Below are 13,743 nucleotides of genomic sequence, written 5' to 3' on the forward strand. Positions count from 1 at the left end.
AGCCAGCTGTAAAGTGCTATTTGTATTTTGAAGATGGAGGTGTGTCATTTGAAACCACTAAGGCATCTTTTTTCCTAAATGGGTGGTCACAACCTGACTACAAAGCATTCATTAGTGCCCAAGTGCAAGTGTTAATAAAGGAATAAAAAAGGATCAGTCAATCAGGAACCAAACAATCAAGCAGTGCTCTGTTCTTTTAGCCAAAGTAAGCCAGGTTTGCACTTCCCTTCCCGCTTTGAAAATTTTATGTACTTTCTGAGTCAGTTCCACACAGAAACAGGCTTACGGTGCTGAAGAACACAGTCACTTCTATCCCTGAGTTGCTGAATCACTTACCCGCCGCTCCTGCTAGGTAATAGTAGCTATTTTTAGTTTACGGTAGAAAACTCCCTCATGGTGGCAATGATATTTCAAAACAGTTTGGGAGCAAAATCATATGCCTCAAATGTCTGATGTGCTCTGAGCATGCATTCGGTAAGAGCGCCTCGCTATTCAGTCCCAGCACCAGTGATCTAGGTCACCCTTGCGCACGGGATGCAGCATTCACTGACTCTTTCATAACTGCCTGTAAGAGTTCTGGGGTCATGTTTGTAAACACTGCTGCCATGTGCGTGTAAGCACGTGGCCAGACACCAGCATGACCTGGAGCGCCAAGTGGAGAGGTAAACCTTGGCGCCAGTGTCGATGTCACTAAGCCAACAAGCGCCAACTCTCTTGCTGGCGCGTGCCCCTCACAACCCTGTGAAACTCTGTGGCGGGTTATTCGAAGGGCAAATGGGAACCTTCTTCCTGTACATGGCACATGTGGACACATGCTAATGTTGATGGCGTCCAGGCACGTTCCTTCTCTCAGCCGTAAGCAAATGGCAGCGCTGAATTGTTCTCAAGAAAAATGAAACTAATTTCTGCCCTAAGTCACTGAAATTGGAGCCATGTGGTCCCACAACACAATGCAAAACTATGGCTATTAGGAAAAAGAATTGTATAAGGGCACATTGCCAGACTTTCCAAAATGACTTCAAAGACAGATAACCGAGACTTCATGTCTGTAATACTTTTTTGCTAGCTTTGCACAGATGAAATTAAGACTGTGTTGCAGGCATTTGAGGAAGTAACTCCTAAATTATTTCTGTTTATCAGTAGAGGTTGCATGAAGCTAGATATGGCCAGTACAAACAAAAGTCACAAGTCTTTCATTTCCTCTTAATGAGAAATTAACAGATAGAGCCACCCAAAGCCTCTGGAAAATTTCATCTCACCCCGGCCACCCACTTTCTATGCTTCAAGAAAAAAAAAAACAAACCACGGGACAGGGGTAACAGTCTGTAGTGGTTGTCCCTCCCTCCTATACCAGCTCTGTTTCAATCGCAGCTGTAAGTCTCATTTGCTTTGACCTTTGCTGGGAGAGCTGAGAATAGGACAAAGAGTTAAAGTGTTACCAGTCCCTGCTGAGTCTGCACTTCTCGGCTAGGCAAGCCAGAGGCGGCTGGAAGAGGGTGTGCTCGCAGCAGAGGGTAAGCGAGAGGGAGCACTGGGAGGGAGAGTAAAACAAAAGGATAAAAATAAACAGTGCACACCCCAAAACAAAACAGGGGAACAAGTACAGAAAAATGCTCGTCTTTGACAAACATGAACTCTGTTTGTTTCCCTCCATGTAGCTATATCTTGTTATCTGAACTCAAGGCACAGTAGATATATGAGTCCTTGAACTCTGAACTTGTGAGGAGAGCAGCAAAAAGTAAGTCAATACAGTTTTAGCTGAGCGGCTGGAAGCGGCTGGAAAGAAGCATGCTTTGTCTTTTTGTGCCTCAGCTATGGGAGGCCATTTAATGCAGCAACACACAGCTGTTCAAACCTCTTTATTGCTGTATGCCAATGGCCTGCTAAAACAAAGCAAAACCAAGGCAGTCTTCTCCCCAGTGATAATGCAACTGTGGTTTCAAATACTAGCTGCACAAGCTACTTGGTTTCACTGAGACCTGTCTCTTAAACCTGGACAAAAAATGGTCCCTGGTTTGTTAGCGGGAAATAAAAATAAAACGTGCCCATTCATTTCCACAGGTTTTCTGAAATCCTGCCCTACTGTAAATGGTACCCAATTCCCTAATAGTGTCTCTGGAAAGCAGAAGAGTACCTTCCGCACTGTTGCGTGTACATCTAGCTAGCACTCTCCAGTGCTACTACTCTATCGAGCAATAAAGTTTCTATTTTTGACTCACTGTGGACGACCTTGCTCGAAACTCCTGGCCTGAACATCACTTAAATGTAAAACGAGCAAACTCAAAAGAGCTAGGAGACTCCGCTGGCCCGTCATGGCCCTGCTTTTGGCCACGACTGCTAAAGCAGCCACAAATGTGGGTGAATTTGGGCTCTGCACGACAGGAGCTGGGCCCTGCAGCGTGGCACCCTCTCGCCTGTTACAGCGCCTGGGAGGGTGTTTATAAACAGCACGGCCACGTGCACACGAGCCACGTGGGGCTTGGCCAGCCTAACCTCCAAACTGCTGTGGAGAGAGAAGCAATGGGGGGAAGCAAGTCTGAATGCTCCTGCTCCATCTTGTTCCAAAGCCATTTGCAGTGCTATCAGACCTCTAAACGTGGCAGAGAAAAATCCATCTGTCCTTCACAGTCAACTGCCTCTGTCAGCATCCAGAGACGCTGCATGAGCTAAATTACCCATTGGATTTTATTTCCAAATGCATTTCATCATGGATTGTATCACGGGTCTGTGAATGTGCTGAAGTTACTTAAGGCAGGCTCTCAGTTAAATGCACTACATGCAAACCAGGCAGGATGAGCAATGACTACCCACAGCAAAAGGAACTCCCAGAGACCAGAGAGAGACATTAAAATTTACCATCTCCTGTTGAGGTCTATGCAGGTGACTGTTGCACAGAAAGCTATGAATGCTGCTAAGGTTGTGTCACCTGCACTGGTCTGTGCATCCTGTCTCCAGCGGAGAGATTCCTGACAGCAAATTAAACTTAGTTTTGTTTTGGTTTTTTTCCCTTGGAGGCCTGCTCCCAAATACGATGTCAGCATGAGGGTTCATGAACCCTGACCAACCTTTAATTGATAAAGCAGATCAAAAGAGGAGTCGTGTGGAAGGTTGGAGCTGATATATGGGAACACTTTGCAGACTGTGGGAAATCTTGCCTGAATGAATAGGAGGATCAAGGGTATTAAAGGTTAATGGGAGTTATTGGAGTACCTACTTACTGAAATGACCTTACACAACTCTGTTTCACATACTGCAATTAACTAACACAACATACTATTTTTAATTATAATTAGCTTATTGTGAGATTTTGCTTATTTGTTTGGAGGAGCATGGAGACACCTGCAGTGCCAGTAAAACTGAAATAACATCCTTTCCTGCACCCTTTCTCACTTGGAGTGGAGGGTTTCAACAGTGCTGCAGTCAAAACACTGTGCAAAAAGCCATCCTCTTCCTTGATGAGATAAACACCAGTATTTAATTTGTTGGGTTGTTTTGGATGAGCACTGTTGGTTTAAAGGTCCAAAGGCTTGCACAGCAAAAAAAGAATGTGTTGTCAATCAAGAGAAAATGTTATTGAAAACATTCTGAAAAAAAGTGAAAAGCTGCTTGTTTCTGAGTCTAGTTTCTGTTTCTTAAAATTGATACTTCTGTTATCTTAGTAAGCAGAGAAAACTATCTGTAAACCTCTGAATGAGCAGGAAGGAGGGTATCATGGGTAAAGCACTGGGGCTTAGGAGATATGGGTTCAGTTCCCAGCTATACCACAGCTTTCCTGTATGTCTTTTAGGGTTAAAAAAAAAAAAAAAAAAAGAGGCACTGAAATGAATGGCTCCAGCAGGGTTTGCACCACGTTGCAAGATCTGTGTCTGCTTTGGCTCTCAGTTGTTGCTTATTAATTTTGTACCCTTTCTCTTACTCTTTGCATGTTTTGCCTGCTCATTAATATGAGCACCCTAGGGAAAAGACTGCAGCAGTGCTCATTTGGAACTCCTCTTAGCACACGCACACACAGAGAGCAGGTAGCAATAGCAGCTTTGCTTTATTGACTGCAAATATTTAGTGTTTTGGAAGGGAGCTGCTTGCTTCTGCTTTGCGTTATAAACAAGAGTTACTAACACTGGCGCTGCCAGACCCCTTTTCTGTCTCCTTTACTGAATTAAATAGCAAAACGGAACAAAAATTGCTTATGTTTGTACAGCCCCAAGCACAGTGGGATTCTGTTCCATGGCTGGGATATGAGGTGCCTCCTAATGTGCAATAATTAATTTCACTCTATTCACTCTCCTTATATTTAGAAGCATCAGAGTTGCCATCCCGAATTAGACTCATGCTCCAGCTTGTCCAACAAAATATCTCCAACTAGCTAGTAGCAGTTATTTCAAGAAAAAGCAGCTATTCAGTAGGCAGTTACAGACTCACTCTTCCAGAGGCAAAACTTCTTTCCAATCCATCAGCTAGAGTTTATATTTTATTGCAAAAAGCATGTTAACTTGCAACTGCTTTGAAAAGTTTAAAAAGAAGTAAAAATCAGTTCTTATTTTCTGTACCTGCCTCTAAGTCTTTCCATCCATTTCCTCTCCCTGTCCTCTCAAAGAAAAAAATATCGCCAAAACTATTTTTCTTTTTTCCAGTTGGTACAATGTGGCTGACTAGGTGCTTTACTCCTGCAAGTGTCTCCACACAGGCAGACTGTTACAGCTCTGTTAGCCCAAGGAAAACGAATAGGGCTTTGTGAAAATGCAGGGGCTGCCATCAGTTTGCAGGATCACAAGTCAGCTGACAGCACTGGGGAAAAAAAGAAGCCACCTATACCTAATGTATTATCAACTGTACAACATAGGCACAGTGGAAAAATACATAGAAATCTGCATTTTCCTACCTGGCCTCTCACTTCTCTGGTGCTACACATAGTAATAGAGAAAAAGAACATAGATCAGCATAATTCTTATTTTTCCTACAACTTTCTTACACCTACAGAAGGTTTTTCTCTGCATTAAGGATTACTGGGAAGCAGAAAAGTACAGGTCCAAACTTATTTAAAGGGAACAAATGTTCTGTGGAAAGTATGGAAAGCGGCATAGAAACAAGAGAACTGAAAGGCTGTGTATTCCTGTTTTGTGCATTTTTCATGTTTATAAATATAAAGAGTGCTTTTCCCTATTTGGTCAATATTTTCACTTGCTCTTGGGTATGCAATGAGTACACTCACAAACTGTGCATGGAATGGACACTCTCTAGCATAGGTTTTCTTTCCCCAAAAATGTCTACTGGCTGTATGAGTTAAGTGTTTAATCTGACCCTTTCAGTTGCTCAGGTTTCATGTTTTTAATTTTTACTGTTGCCATTTTAGCAATACTTCAGACCTTGGGCCCACAAACTTCAAATCAAACAGACAAGCAAAGGAGTGCTGTGGGAACAATTAGTTGGTCATTTGAAAAGAAAATATGTTAAGGTGTATAATACACACATATGCACCCCCACTTCTCCAAATCCCGGGAAGAGGCAAGTCCAATGTATTTTCCAGCTTTTGTACATTCTGTTTCAGGGATAAATTGCATTCCTTTTATTAAGCTATACATGCACTTTAAGCTTCAAGGAAATATCTCACTTCTGTGAACTTTAGTAACTTTGGGAGAAGGGAACCAATTCCTGCTTTACTGCAACAATTAATTTTCCTCATTTTTCCATGAGCAGGACAGTAACACTACTTGCACACAAGAGAGAATATGCAATCATTCTTTTCTCCTTTTTGCTTACATAAGAGCTGAAAGAGTTTTGTGTCCTTTGGCAAGTATAAAAATTGTATAACTTCAAAGTATGTGACTTCAAACACAAGTGAAGTAGCACTGAAAGAACAAACAGATTAAACAGAGATGAAAAAAAGTATCAGGGGCATGAAATTGGGGTGAGTGCTGCACGAACAGTTGTCTCTCATGCTAACAGACAAATATGGAAAGTTATTGAAGGACACTGAAGTTGAGGGCAAAACTTTCCTGTCAGCATCAGGCCCAGGGTTAACGTTTACCCTTTGATCTCTCTAACAGCACTAAAAGTGGCAAGAGAAGGAACAAATAGTCAGTGCAAACTCAGAAATGCCTGTCACATTCTCTCATACATTCTTTATTCTTGCTGCTACCTTCTGCTACCCAGCTGCTGCAAGAGTAATGGGAACTATGGGTAAAAAAGAAGTCAGAAAAGAAAATGAATGGAGGTGAAGACCTTAGTGAAACAGAAGCAGGTTCTGGATGTACCCCAAATAATTGTGTCTTGCAAATGAGAAGACAGGTGAGAAAAACCAGTGGACTGTAATAACAAAAATACAGTGATTGTAATCAACATTAACATAAAATGGAAGCAACCAACATGAGCATACAATAGCAGAAGTCATGTGTATAACAAGATTGGTGGACTGGCCTTCGTACTCTGTTGCATAATGATGAATACCATGACTCATCTAGACAGATTCAGAATATGGAAGAGATACTTGTACCAACTGCTTCCTCCCTATGAGGAAAAACCAGTTCTTAGGATTCATTTTGTAAAGCAAGCAATGTGCTTTGCACACTGTCCCGAGCACTTGTTGCAAAACTGCATGAGAAAGTCTGAAAACTCTGCATGGGACTAGAAAATAATGTTTCTGGAAGAGGAGCAGAACCTCTGTGAATAAGGTCCCCACAGTGCACTCAATGCATAGGCTTCAGGTGTCTCCAGAGACCAGACCTCTCCAACAGCTTTGGTTTAGGTCCACAGAGGGCATGAAATGCAATGTCAGTCGGCGCTTCTGACCAGCTACAACGTATTTTTATCCGCGCTTCCTGAAACCATCTTGGCAAGACAACCTCAGTAATTACCACCGCTTCTCCCTCCTCTTTTTTTTTTTTGGTGTTAAACAACAGATTGGTGGCATTATTTGTTTGGTTGGGTAAATGAAATCTTCACCAAGCTTCTTATGTCTAATGAAGACCCAAAACTTGCCTTGCAGTGGTATTAGCTTTCATAACAGCAACGTCTCTATGTGTCAACATGTCTCATTAAGTAATAAAGACTTTCAACTATTTGATTTTAAAGTTAGTAGGATTCATGATTTCTTTTTTGTTCTTTAAAAAGGGAATTGTTCTAGTATTCTAGCAGGCAATGAGTCATGCCTAATTAAGGAAAAAAATATATAAACTTACAGTGGGATTCTTGTATGGCAAAGAGCTGTTTTGTCATAAAAGCTTTCAGGGATTGAATTCCTTATAAATTTTTTAAAAGAGGGGGGTGGGAAATAATTTGAAACCTTTGCAACAATTCCCTTAACCCTCATCTTATACTTAGGGTCAGTCCGTTCCAGACAAATGTGTCGACACAGCCCAGATTGCACTCGAGTCGGGGGAAAAAACAGCGGCATCTGACAAAGGAACCAACAATCTAGAATGCAACACAGATGCAGAAGGCTCAGCCAAAACCCAAACTACGATATGTTTTCTTAAACTCCGCTCTTTTTATTTCTTACTCCCTCCTCCGCCACCCATGAGGACCAGGGACATTCCTAGAACTCTGTCCTGGCTGGCTTTGTCAAGGCAGCTGCTGAGGATGCTGGGACACTGTTTGTAAACACTCTAACCACGTGCATGCAACCACATGGAGAGTCATAGTCCTGACTTAAACATCTACCCACTTGGTAAGCCAAGGTATTACTGCAATGGAGCCAAATCCTTTTCCAACATGATGTGACTTAAAGCAGCTCACGCCAGGACGTTGGAAGACAAAGCTTGGACTGTTTATGAATTATTAGAAAGGAGATTAAATAGAGAAGTTGTTTAAATTTTAGTCATTGAAATGTAAGTTTAAGGATAGAGTAGCTCATGCAGAGTAAAACCCTCTTTATAAGTCTGCAAAAAATTCAGCTTAAACCTGGAAATTTCTCCTTCACCTGCTCACTCCTTTGCCACTTCTTTGAAATTGTCTTAAAAATATATGCTGCACTTCATTAGGATTAAAATGTTGAATTTTCCTTTCTTAATGAACTTGAGCATGGAACAAACCTATTGCTTTGCACACTGCAATAGAAATGCTGCCTTTATTTTTTTTTTTTAATAAAAGGGAAAAAAAAAAACCACACCAAGAATCAGGTCAAAGTAAAGCCTCAATACTGCAAGCCTTTATTTATTTTTAAGAATAATCCTACTGGGGCTTCTTGCCATATGTATGCTACAAGGCAACAAGACTCCAACTCCTTCACAGAAAACTTTGTTTTTGAAGGACAGCCTGAATTTTGTTCAGGTTACTAAAAATGATTCAGCTTTCTGGAAGGTGTATGATAGAGATGAACAAGCCTGCTTGAAAAGACAGGAATCTAAATCTTCATGGCTTTTAATTGTTAAAGTGTTTTTCAAAGGATATCAACTTTCTTAAAATTGTCCCCAATTCAAAATCCTTTACTATGAACATCTAGTCAAACAACTCTTTCTGATCCTCTTATAAGGCAGGGCAATTTTTTTTTCTTCAAGAAGAGTGCAAGATACGTGGGTGAAATTAGCTGTTCTTTCTACCTCTCAAACCTTGGCTTTCTTTACCTTCCTTTTGTTACTCCCTGCTACGTAATGCAAGGCACATTCCCAGTATTTTAATCCAAACAACCTTTTTGGGTCAGTCATCAACTGTCCTTGGGATTAGTCCAGCAGATGCTGGAGGTTCAGAATTTTATTCCTTAACCCTACCAGCTCTGTCTTTACCCACTCAGCAATCCCTTGGGAAAATAAGTGATTTTTTTTTCCTTTAAAATAAATTAAAAAAAGAATAAAAAATTAAAGAGCCTAATGGAAGGCAGAAGTGACTTCTTTTCAAGGGGTGACTGAGATGATTACTCATGGTACTTTCCATTTCTAACATTTTATTATCTAGGATATTGGGACGAACTATGCAAATTCAACATGCAAGCAGTGACGATCTGAAAGTCTACCAACCGGCACTATGGCAACTTGTTACTAGTTACTTGTTCAATGTTCAAAAGGATACTTTTCCTGCAGAATATCATTAAATGAGTAAGAAGGTATTCACTGCCTCACAGAGCAGGGGATTGGAATGAATGCTACAAGTGTGATTGATTCATATAATTCCCTTTTTGGCTTTTAGCCATGATGCAGTCATATGCTTTATCTCTGTTCAGACTACAGCTTTTTTTTTTTTTTTTTTTAAATAATGAATCATAGTACATCCCACTCCATTTCAGAACCAGCACATTGCCTTTCAAAATGATGTCACAACACTTACTGCTGCTGGCTGACTGCCTTAACAGCAATAAGAGAGCTGGACTAAATAAATACTGTATATTATTTGGCAATATCATTTGTGGTTGTGTTCTCCAGCACGGTTTCCAAGATAACCACCAACTCTACTTGAAACTTGGCAACTCTGTGTTACCACTTTCAGGCTCCAATTGTGAAGCTGGCTTACAGATGCTGCTACCACGCTTAGAGCTACTGTGTGGCAGTCAAGTGAGAGAGGCAGAAGGGTCACTCGCTGTGACAAGTCAGATTTGACAGCTCATCTGAAAGTCCACCTTGAAAAAGGGGCAATTTTTTTAAAAAGGACCTTATTTGGCTCCTGTAGAAATGCGAGACACATCTTCCACTTGGAACAAAACAGATTTAAAGTCACTGCTTAGGCACACTCTGAGAAAACCACTCTACTGTCTATGCAAGTAACTTAGAAGAAAAGCACTCTCTGTAATCCCAAACAGGGTTGGTAATATTAGTCCAACCCAAACTTCATGTTTTTCAACACGTGAGCAGCAGATTTGTTCCAAAATGTGTTTTTTTTCCTGTTTTCTTTAGGGCCACCTGGCTGTTGCTAGTATTTAAAGGAACCATATGGGAGACAGAGTCCCCACAGCATCTGAAGTACTCGGGACAAGAGGGAACAGTCCCTTCCAACTCCAGCAGCTCAAATCCCTGTTCCAGAAGCAACTACAGGGTTTCCCGATTCTGCACACAGAAACCAAAACATTTATAACCTCCTATTTCTGTTACCCAGTGCAGCACTGGTGCCCAAAAGAGACCTTGGAAATCTGTCCGTCATAATAACTCCTCATCCAGCACACATTTCTTGTTCTTTAAACAGTGTTGACATGCCAAAGTCTAGGACCATGCGCACTGTATCAAAACAATACCAGTTTCCCTGGCTAAAAGCCAGGAATCAGCACAATGCCAAAGTCCTCGTTAAAAGCCTTACTATGAACAGTTCAGCAAATTCGGGAGCCTCAAAATTCAACCTTTTCTTCATTTGAAGATTTGTTAATAATTACTTCTGAAATGGGAAATATAAAAACACTTCCTGAGGTTCCCTGGATGCATTTGCAAAGTTTTTTGATGTCGCTTCCCAAAACAAAACTACTATTTCCACTGAAAGATGGACTTTTGACTTCTTAATTTCATGTAAACAGCAGTTTAGTCCCACCACCTCAGCCCTATTATTTTTCATGTCTTTGTCCTCCCTTTTTTGCCTCCTCTGTACACCATGGTTGCTAGATTTAAATGTTTTCTGACTTCACTCTTCTGTGACATCGAAGAAGAGCAACGAAGTACTGCCCGACAGTGATTTATTTACATTGCTTCCAAACTGTTGGTATTCTGCAGGATAAAATCCAAGATGCATATATTCTTTCAAAGTGTTAACAGCAACAGATCTGGCAGATTAAAAGTTCTTGACTTGCTAGATTTACCAATGTTTTCAAGACACAATGGACTCAAATATAATAGATAGAATATAATTTGGGAGCAGGAAAAGATATACAAAACTGTCTTAACGCAGATGCAGCAAAATAGTACCAGTGTTTGTATCCAGTTCTGAGTCTTTTGAAAAAAAAAAATCAGTTCTTTGCCAATTAAGAACTGAAGTGTCAAAGGACAGCAGCAACCAAAGCACCACGTATTTGAGCGAGAAAGACCTGAAAGAAGTAGTGTTTCTGTATGACAGTCTATTAAAAACTGTTACCTGACAGTTGTTACTCACCGACCTTTAGCAATTACATACAAATGGTAATCTAAATCGAAACTGCATAGTGCTTAATTTCCTCCAAGTAAAGGTAATTGCAAGGTGACCAGGAAAAGACCAAACCCCACCAAGAGCAAAAAAAGTTTTGGGAAATGTAACGGTAGTTGAGGGGCAAGCAGCCCTAAGGGCTCAAAGAAACATGCTCATTTTCCGTGGCTACTCGTAAAAGGAACCAATATGTTCATTATGCACCACTTAAGGAAATTTGTCTAACTCTCAAAAGATAAGAGAAGGAATGATTTATAATCTACAGTCAGCCTGCCATGCCGATGGCGTCTCTTAAAAGGAACAGTGTTGGTTTTGCCACCTTTTATTCAGTCAGATCTCCCTCTAACTCGAGTTTATCTGACTCTTGACCATTAACATCTCCCTGTTGAATATCTTCAGCAACCACGTCCTGTTTTGCACTTTACAACCTCCAGAGAAAGTGCTGAGGTGGAATACACATGCAGATACACAAGTGAATATACATGTTACTACACTCACCCCCTGCTGCAGTAAGTCAACCTGCCATTAACATGCAAATAGAATGGCCTCATTAGCCTACAAACAACACCTACTGACCTGCTTTCAACTAGGGACAGTAGCTCCTCATCTCTGAAACTCCTAAACTTCACATTCGGAAAAGGAAAAAAAAAAAAAAAATGTTGAACTGATATTCAGAGCTGCTGATCGCTGCTCAAAGCCTGCACATCTGCATGTCGCTCATCACGGAAAACAAATCTTGTGATTAGATCTTTAGTTGCAACATTTCGATGGAAGCACGCTAGACCACATCACTTCTCCCTTCACCTCACTCTCTGAAAAGGAAAATTACTTAGCAGAAAAGGGTGTGCTAAATTTCCAAGATTCAAACCGCGAGCCGAAAAGCCTCCTTTTAACTAAGGGCAGGAAAATGACTGATAGCGTCTAAGGGGGTGATTTAACGCCAATAAATGCCACGATGCGAGCGTACAGTGCCGCGCGTCCGACTTACAAATGTGGTAAGGTTGTTGCTCTTGTCTGTCATCTGGCGGGGAACAAGTCTGCCCTCGCCGAAAGCGTTATTTTAGGGGAACATGAACGAGAAAGTCTTTTTTTTTTTTTTCTTTTTTTCCTTCCCGTGGCCACATTGTGCAAGTGACCCCGACGGCAGGATTTAGCAACACGGACAAAACGCGCGTGTAGATCGCACAGAAAAAGGAAGGCCTCGCAACGAGCCCCCCTTCCCCCCCGCTCACACTTCTCCCTCGCCCCCCAGCACAGCGTTTTGTTCCCTCCACCCCCCGTCCTCCCCAAACTCCGCAGCCCACCCCCCCCCCTCTCCCCCATTGCCCGGGGCTGCGCCCGCCTTTGTGTCCGCCCGGGGCCGGGGAGCGGCACAAAGCCGGGGCCCGCCGCCGCCGCCCCGGCCGCGCTCTGCGGGGCTCTGCGCGGGGGCGGCCCGGGAAGCCGGGGGAGCGGGGGCGGGAGGGCCGGCCCCCGCGGGGCGCAGGGCCGCCCGGGACGCGGCGGAGGGGACAGCGGGGCAGCCCCGCGGCGGGCAGCCGCCGGCCGGCCGGCGGGGGCTCCGAAGCGGCGGGGCGCCTCCCGCCGCCGTCCCCGCCGCCGCCGCGCAGACAAAGGCGCGGGGAGGGGCGGCGAGGCAAAGTTGGGGGCCGGCTCCGCGGGGAGGGGGCGGCGGGGGCCCGCGGCGCCCCCCGCCGCCTCTGTCAGTCAGCCATGTTGGGGGAGCCGCGGCGGCGCCCACCCCCCCGCCGACATCCGGCGGCGCGGCGCGACCCTGCGACACCCCCGGGGGGACGGGGGGAAGGCGGCCGGCGCGGGGACCCCGCTCTGACCTCTGCCGCGTCCCTCAGCCTTGCCGACATCCAGCACGCACAGCCGGGCGCCGCGCTCCCCGCTCCTACAGGGCCGCCATCTTGCTTCCTTCTGCTCCTTGACGAAAGCGGCCGGGCCCCCGCATCAATATGCACGCGGCGCCCTGACGTCGGCGCCCGCCCCGCGCGCCGCACCGCCCCGCGCGCGCAGCACCCCCCTCCGGCCCCCCCCGCGCCGCGCCGCGCGCCCCCGCGCAGCCGGTGCAGGCGGGCGCGGGGGCGCCCCCGTCACCGTCCCTGTCCCCGACCGCGGGGCCACAGCCCCGCCTGGGGCGCTTTTTTTTTTTTTTTTTCCCGCTGCTGCCGCTTTTTGGCCTTTTTTTTTTTTTTTTGGGGGGGGGGGTATCCCCCTTTTTCTCTCTTCCCTTCCCCCCGCCCCGCCGCCTTTTCTGTTTTCGCCTCTCGCTGCGCACTGGTTTGTGCCCCGCGCTGCGCGGGTGCTGGCGAGGCCGTGGGGCACCGCGGGATGCAGGGTGCCGCCCGCCAGCGGCAGCCCCCCTAGCCGCGACACCCCCCTCCCGCATCCCGTCCCCCGCGGGCCGGCGGCACTTTCCCACGGCCGCGGGAGCCCGTCTGCCGTCCCCGCGGGACGGGCGGCTCCGGGAGACGACTTCTCCCTCGGGCCGTTCTTCCCCCGGCTGCGGGCTTGGGGGTTGGGGGGGGGGGGGGAGCGGTAACGCCGCTCGGGAGCTGGCTGGCAGTGTAAAAGAAAAGCCAAAAAAGGAAAAAAACACGCCCAAATCTCCGCGGGTTTCCCCAAAAGCGAGCCCCGTGCCCGCAGGCACCCGGGGATTGCTCAGCGTGGGGCTGAATGGACACCAGAGCCGGGCAAGCACCCAATTCCACG

General features: G+C 45.0%; 1 protein-coding gene across 1 annotated transcript in view; it reads right to left on the reverse strand.

Annotated features, from left to right (window-relative positions):
• Window positions 1-12,938, reverse strand: part of TET2 (tet methylcytosine dioxygenase 2) — a 75,665-nt gene extending 62,727 nt beyond the window's left edge. The window contains exon 1 of the mRNA XM_074905497.1: window positions 12,858-12,938. Coding sequence (XP_074761598.1) covers window positions 12,858-12,887 — 30 coding nt within the window. The 5' untranslated portion in view covers window positions 12,888-12,938. The remainder of the gene's footprint in view (window positions 1-12,857) is intronic.
• Window positions 12,939-13,743: the final 805 nt, after the last annotated feature.

This window comes from Athene noctua, chromosome 4 (genome assembly GCF_965140245.1).
Source record: "Athene noctua chromosome 4, bAthNoc1.hap1.1, whole genome shotgun sequence".
Taxonomy (NCBI): domain Eukaryota; kingdom Metazoa; phylum Chordata; class Aves; order Strigiformes; family Strigidae; genus Athene; species Athene noctua.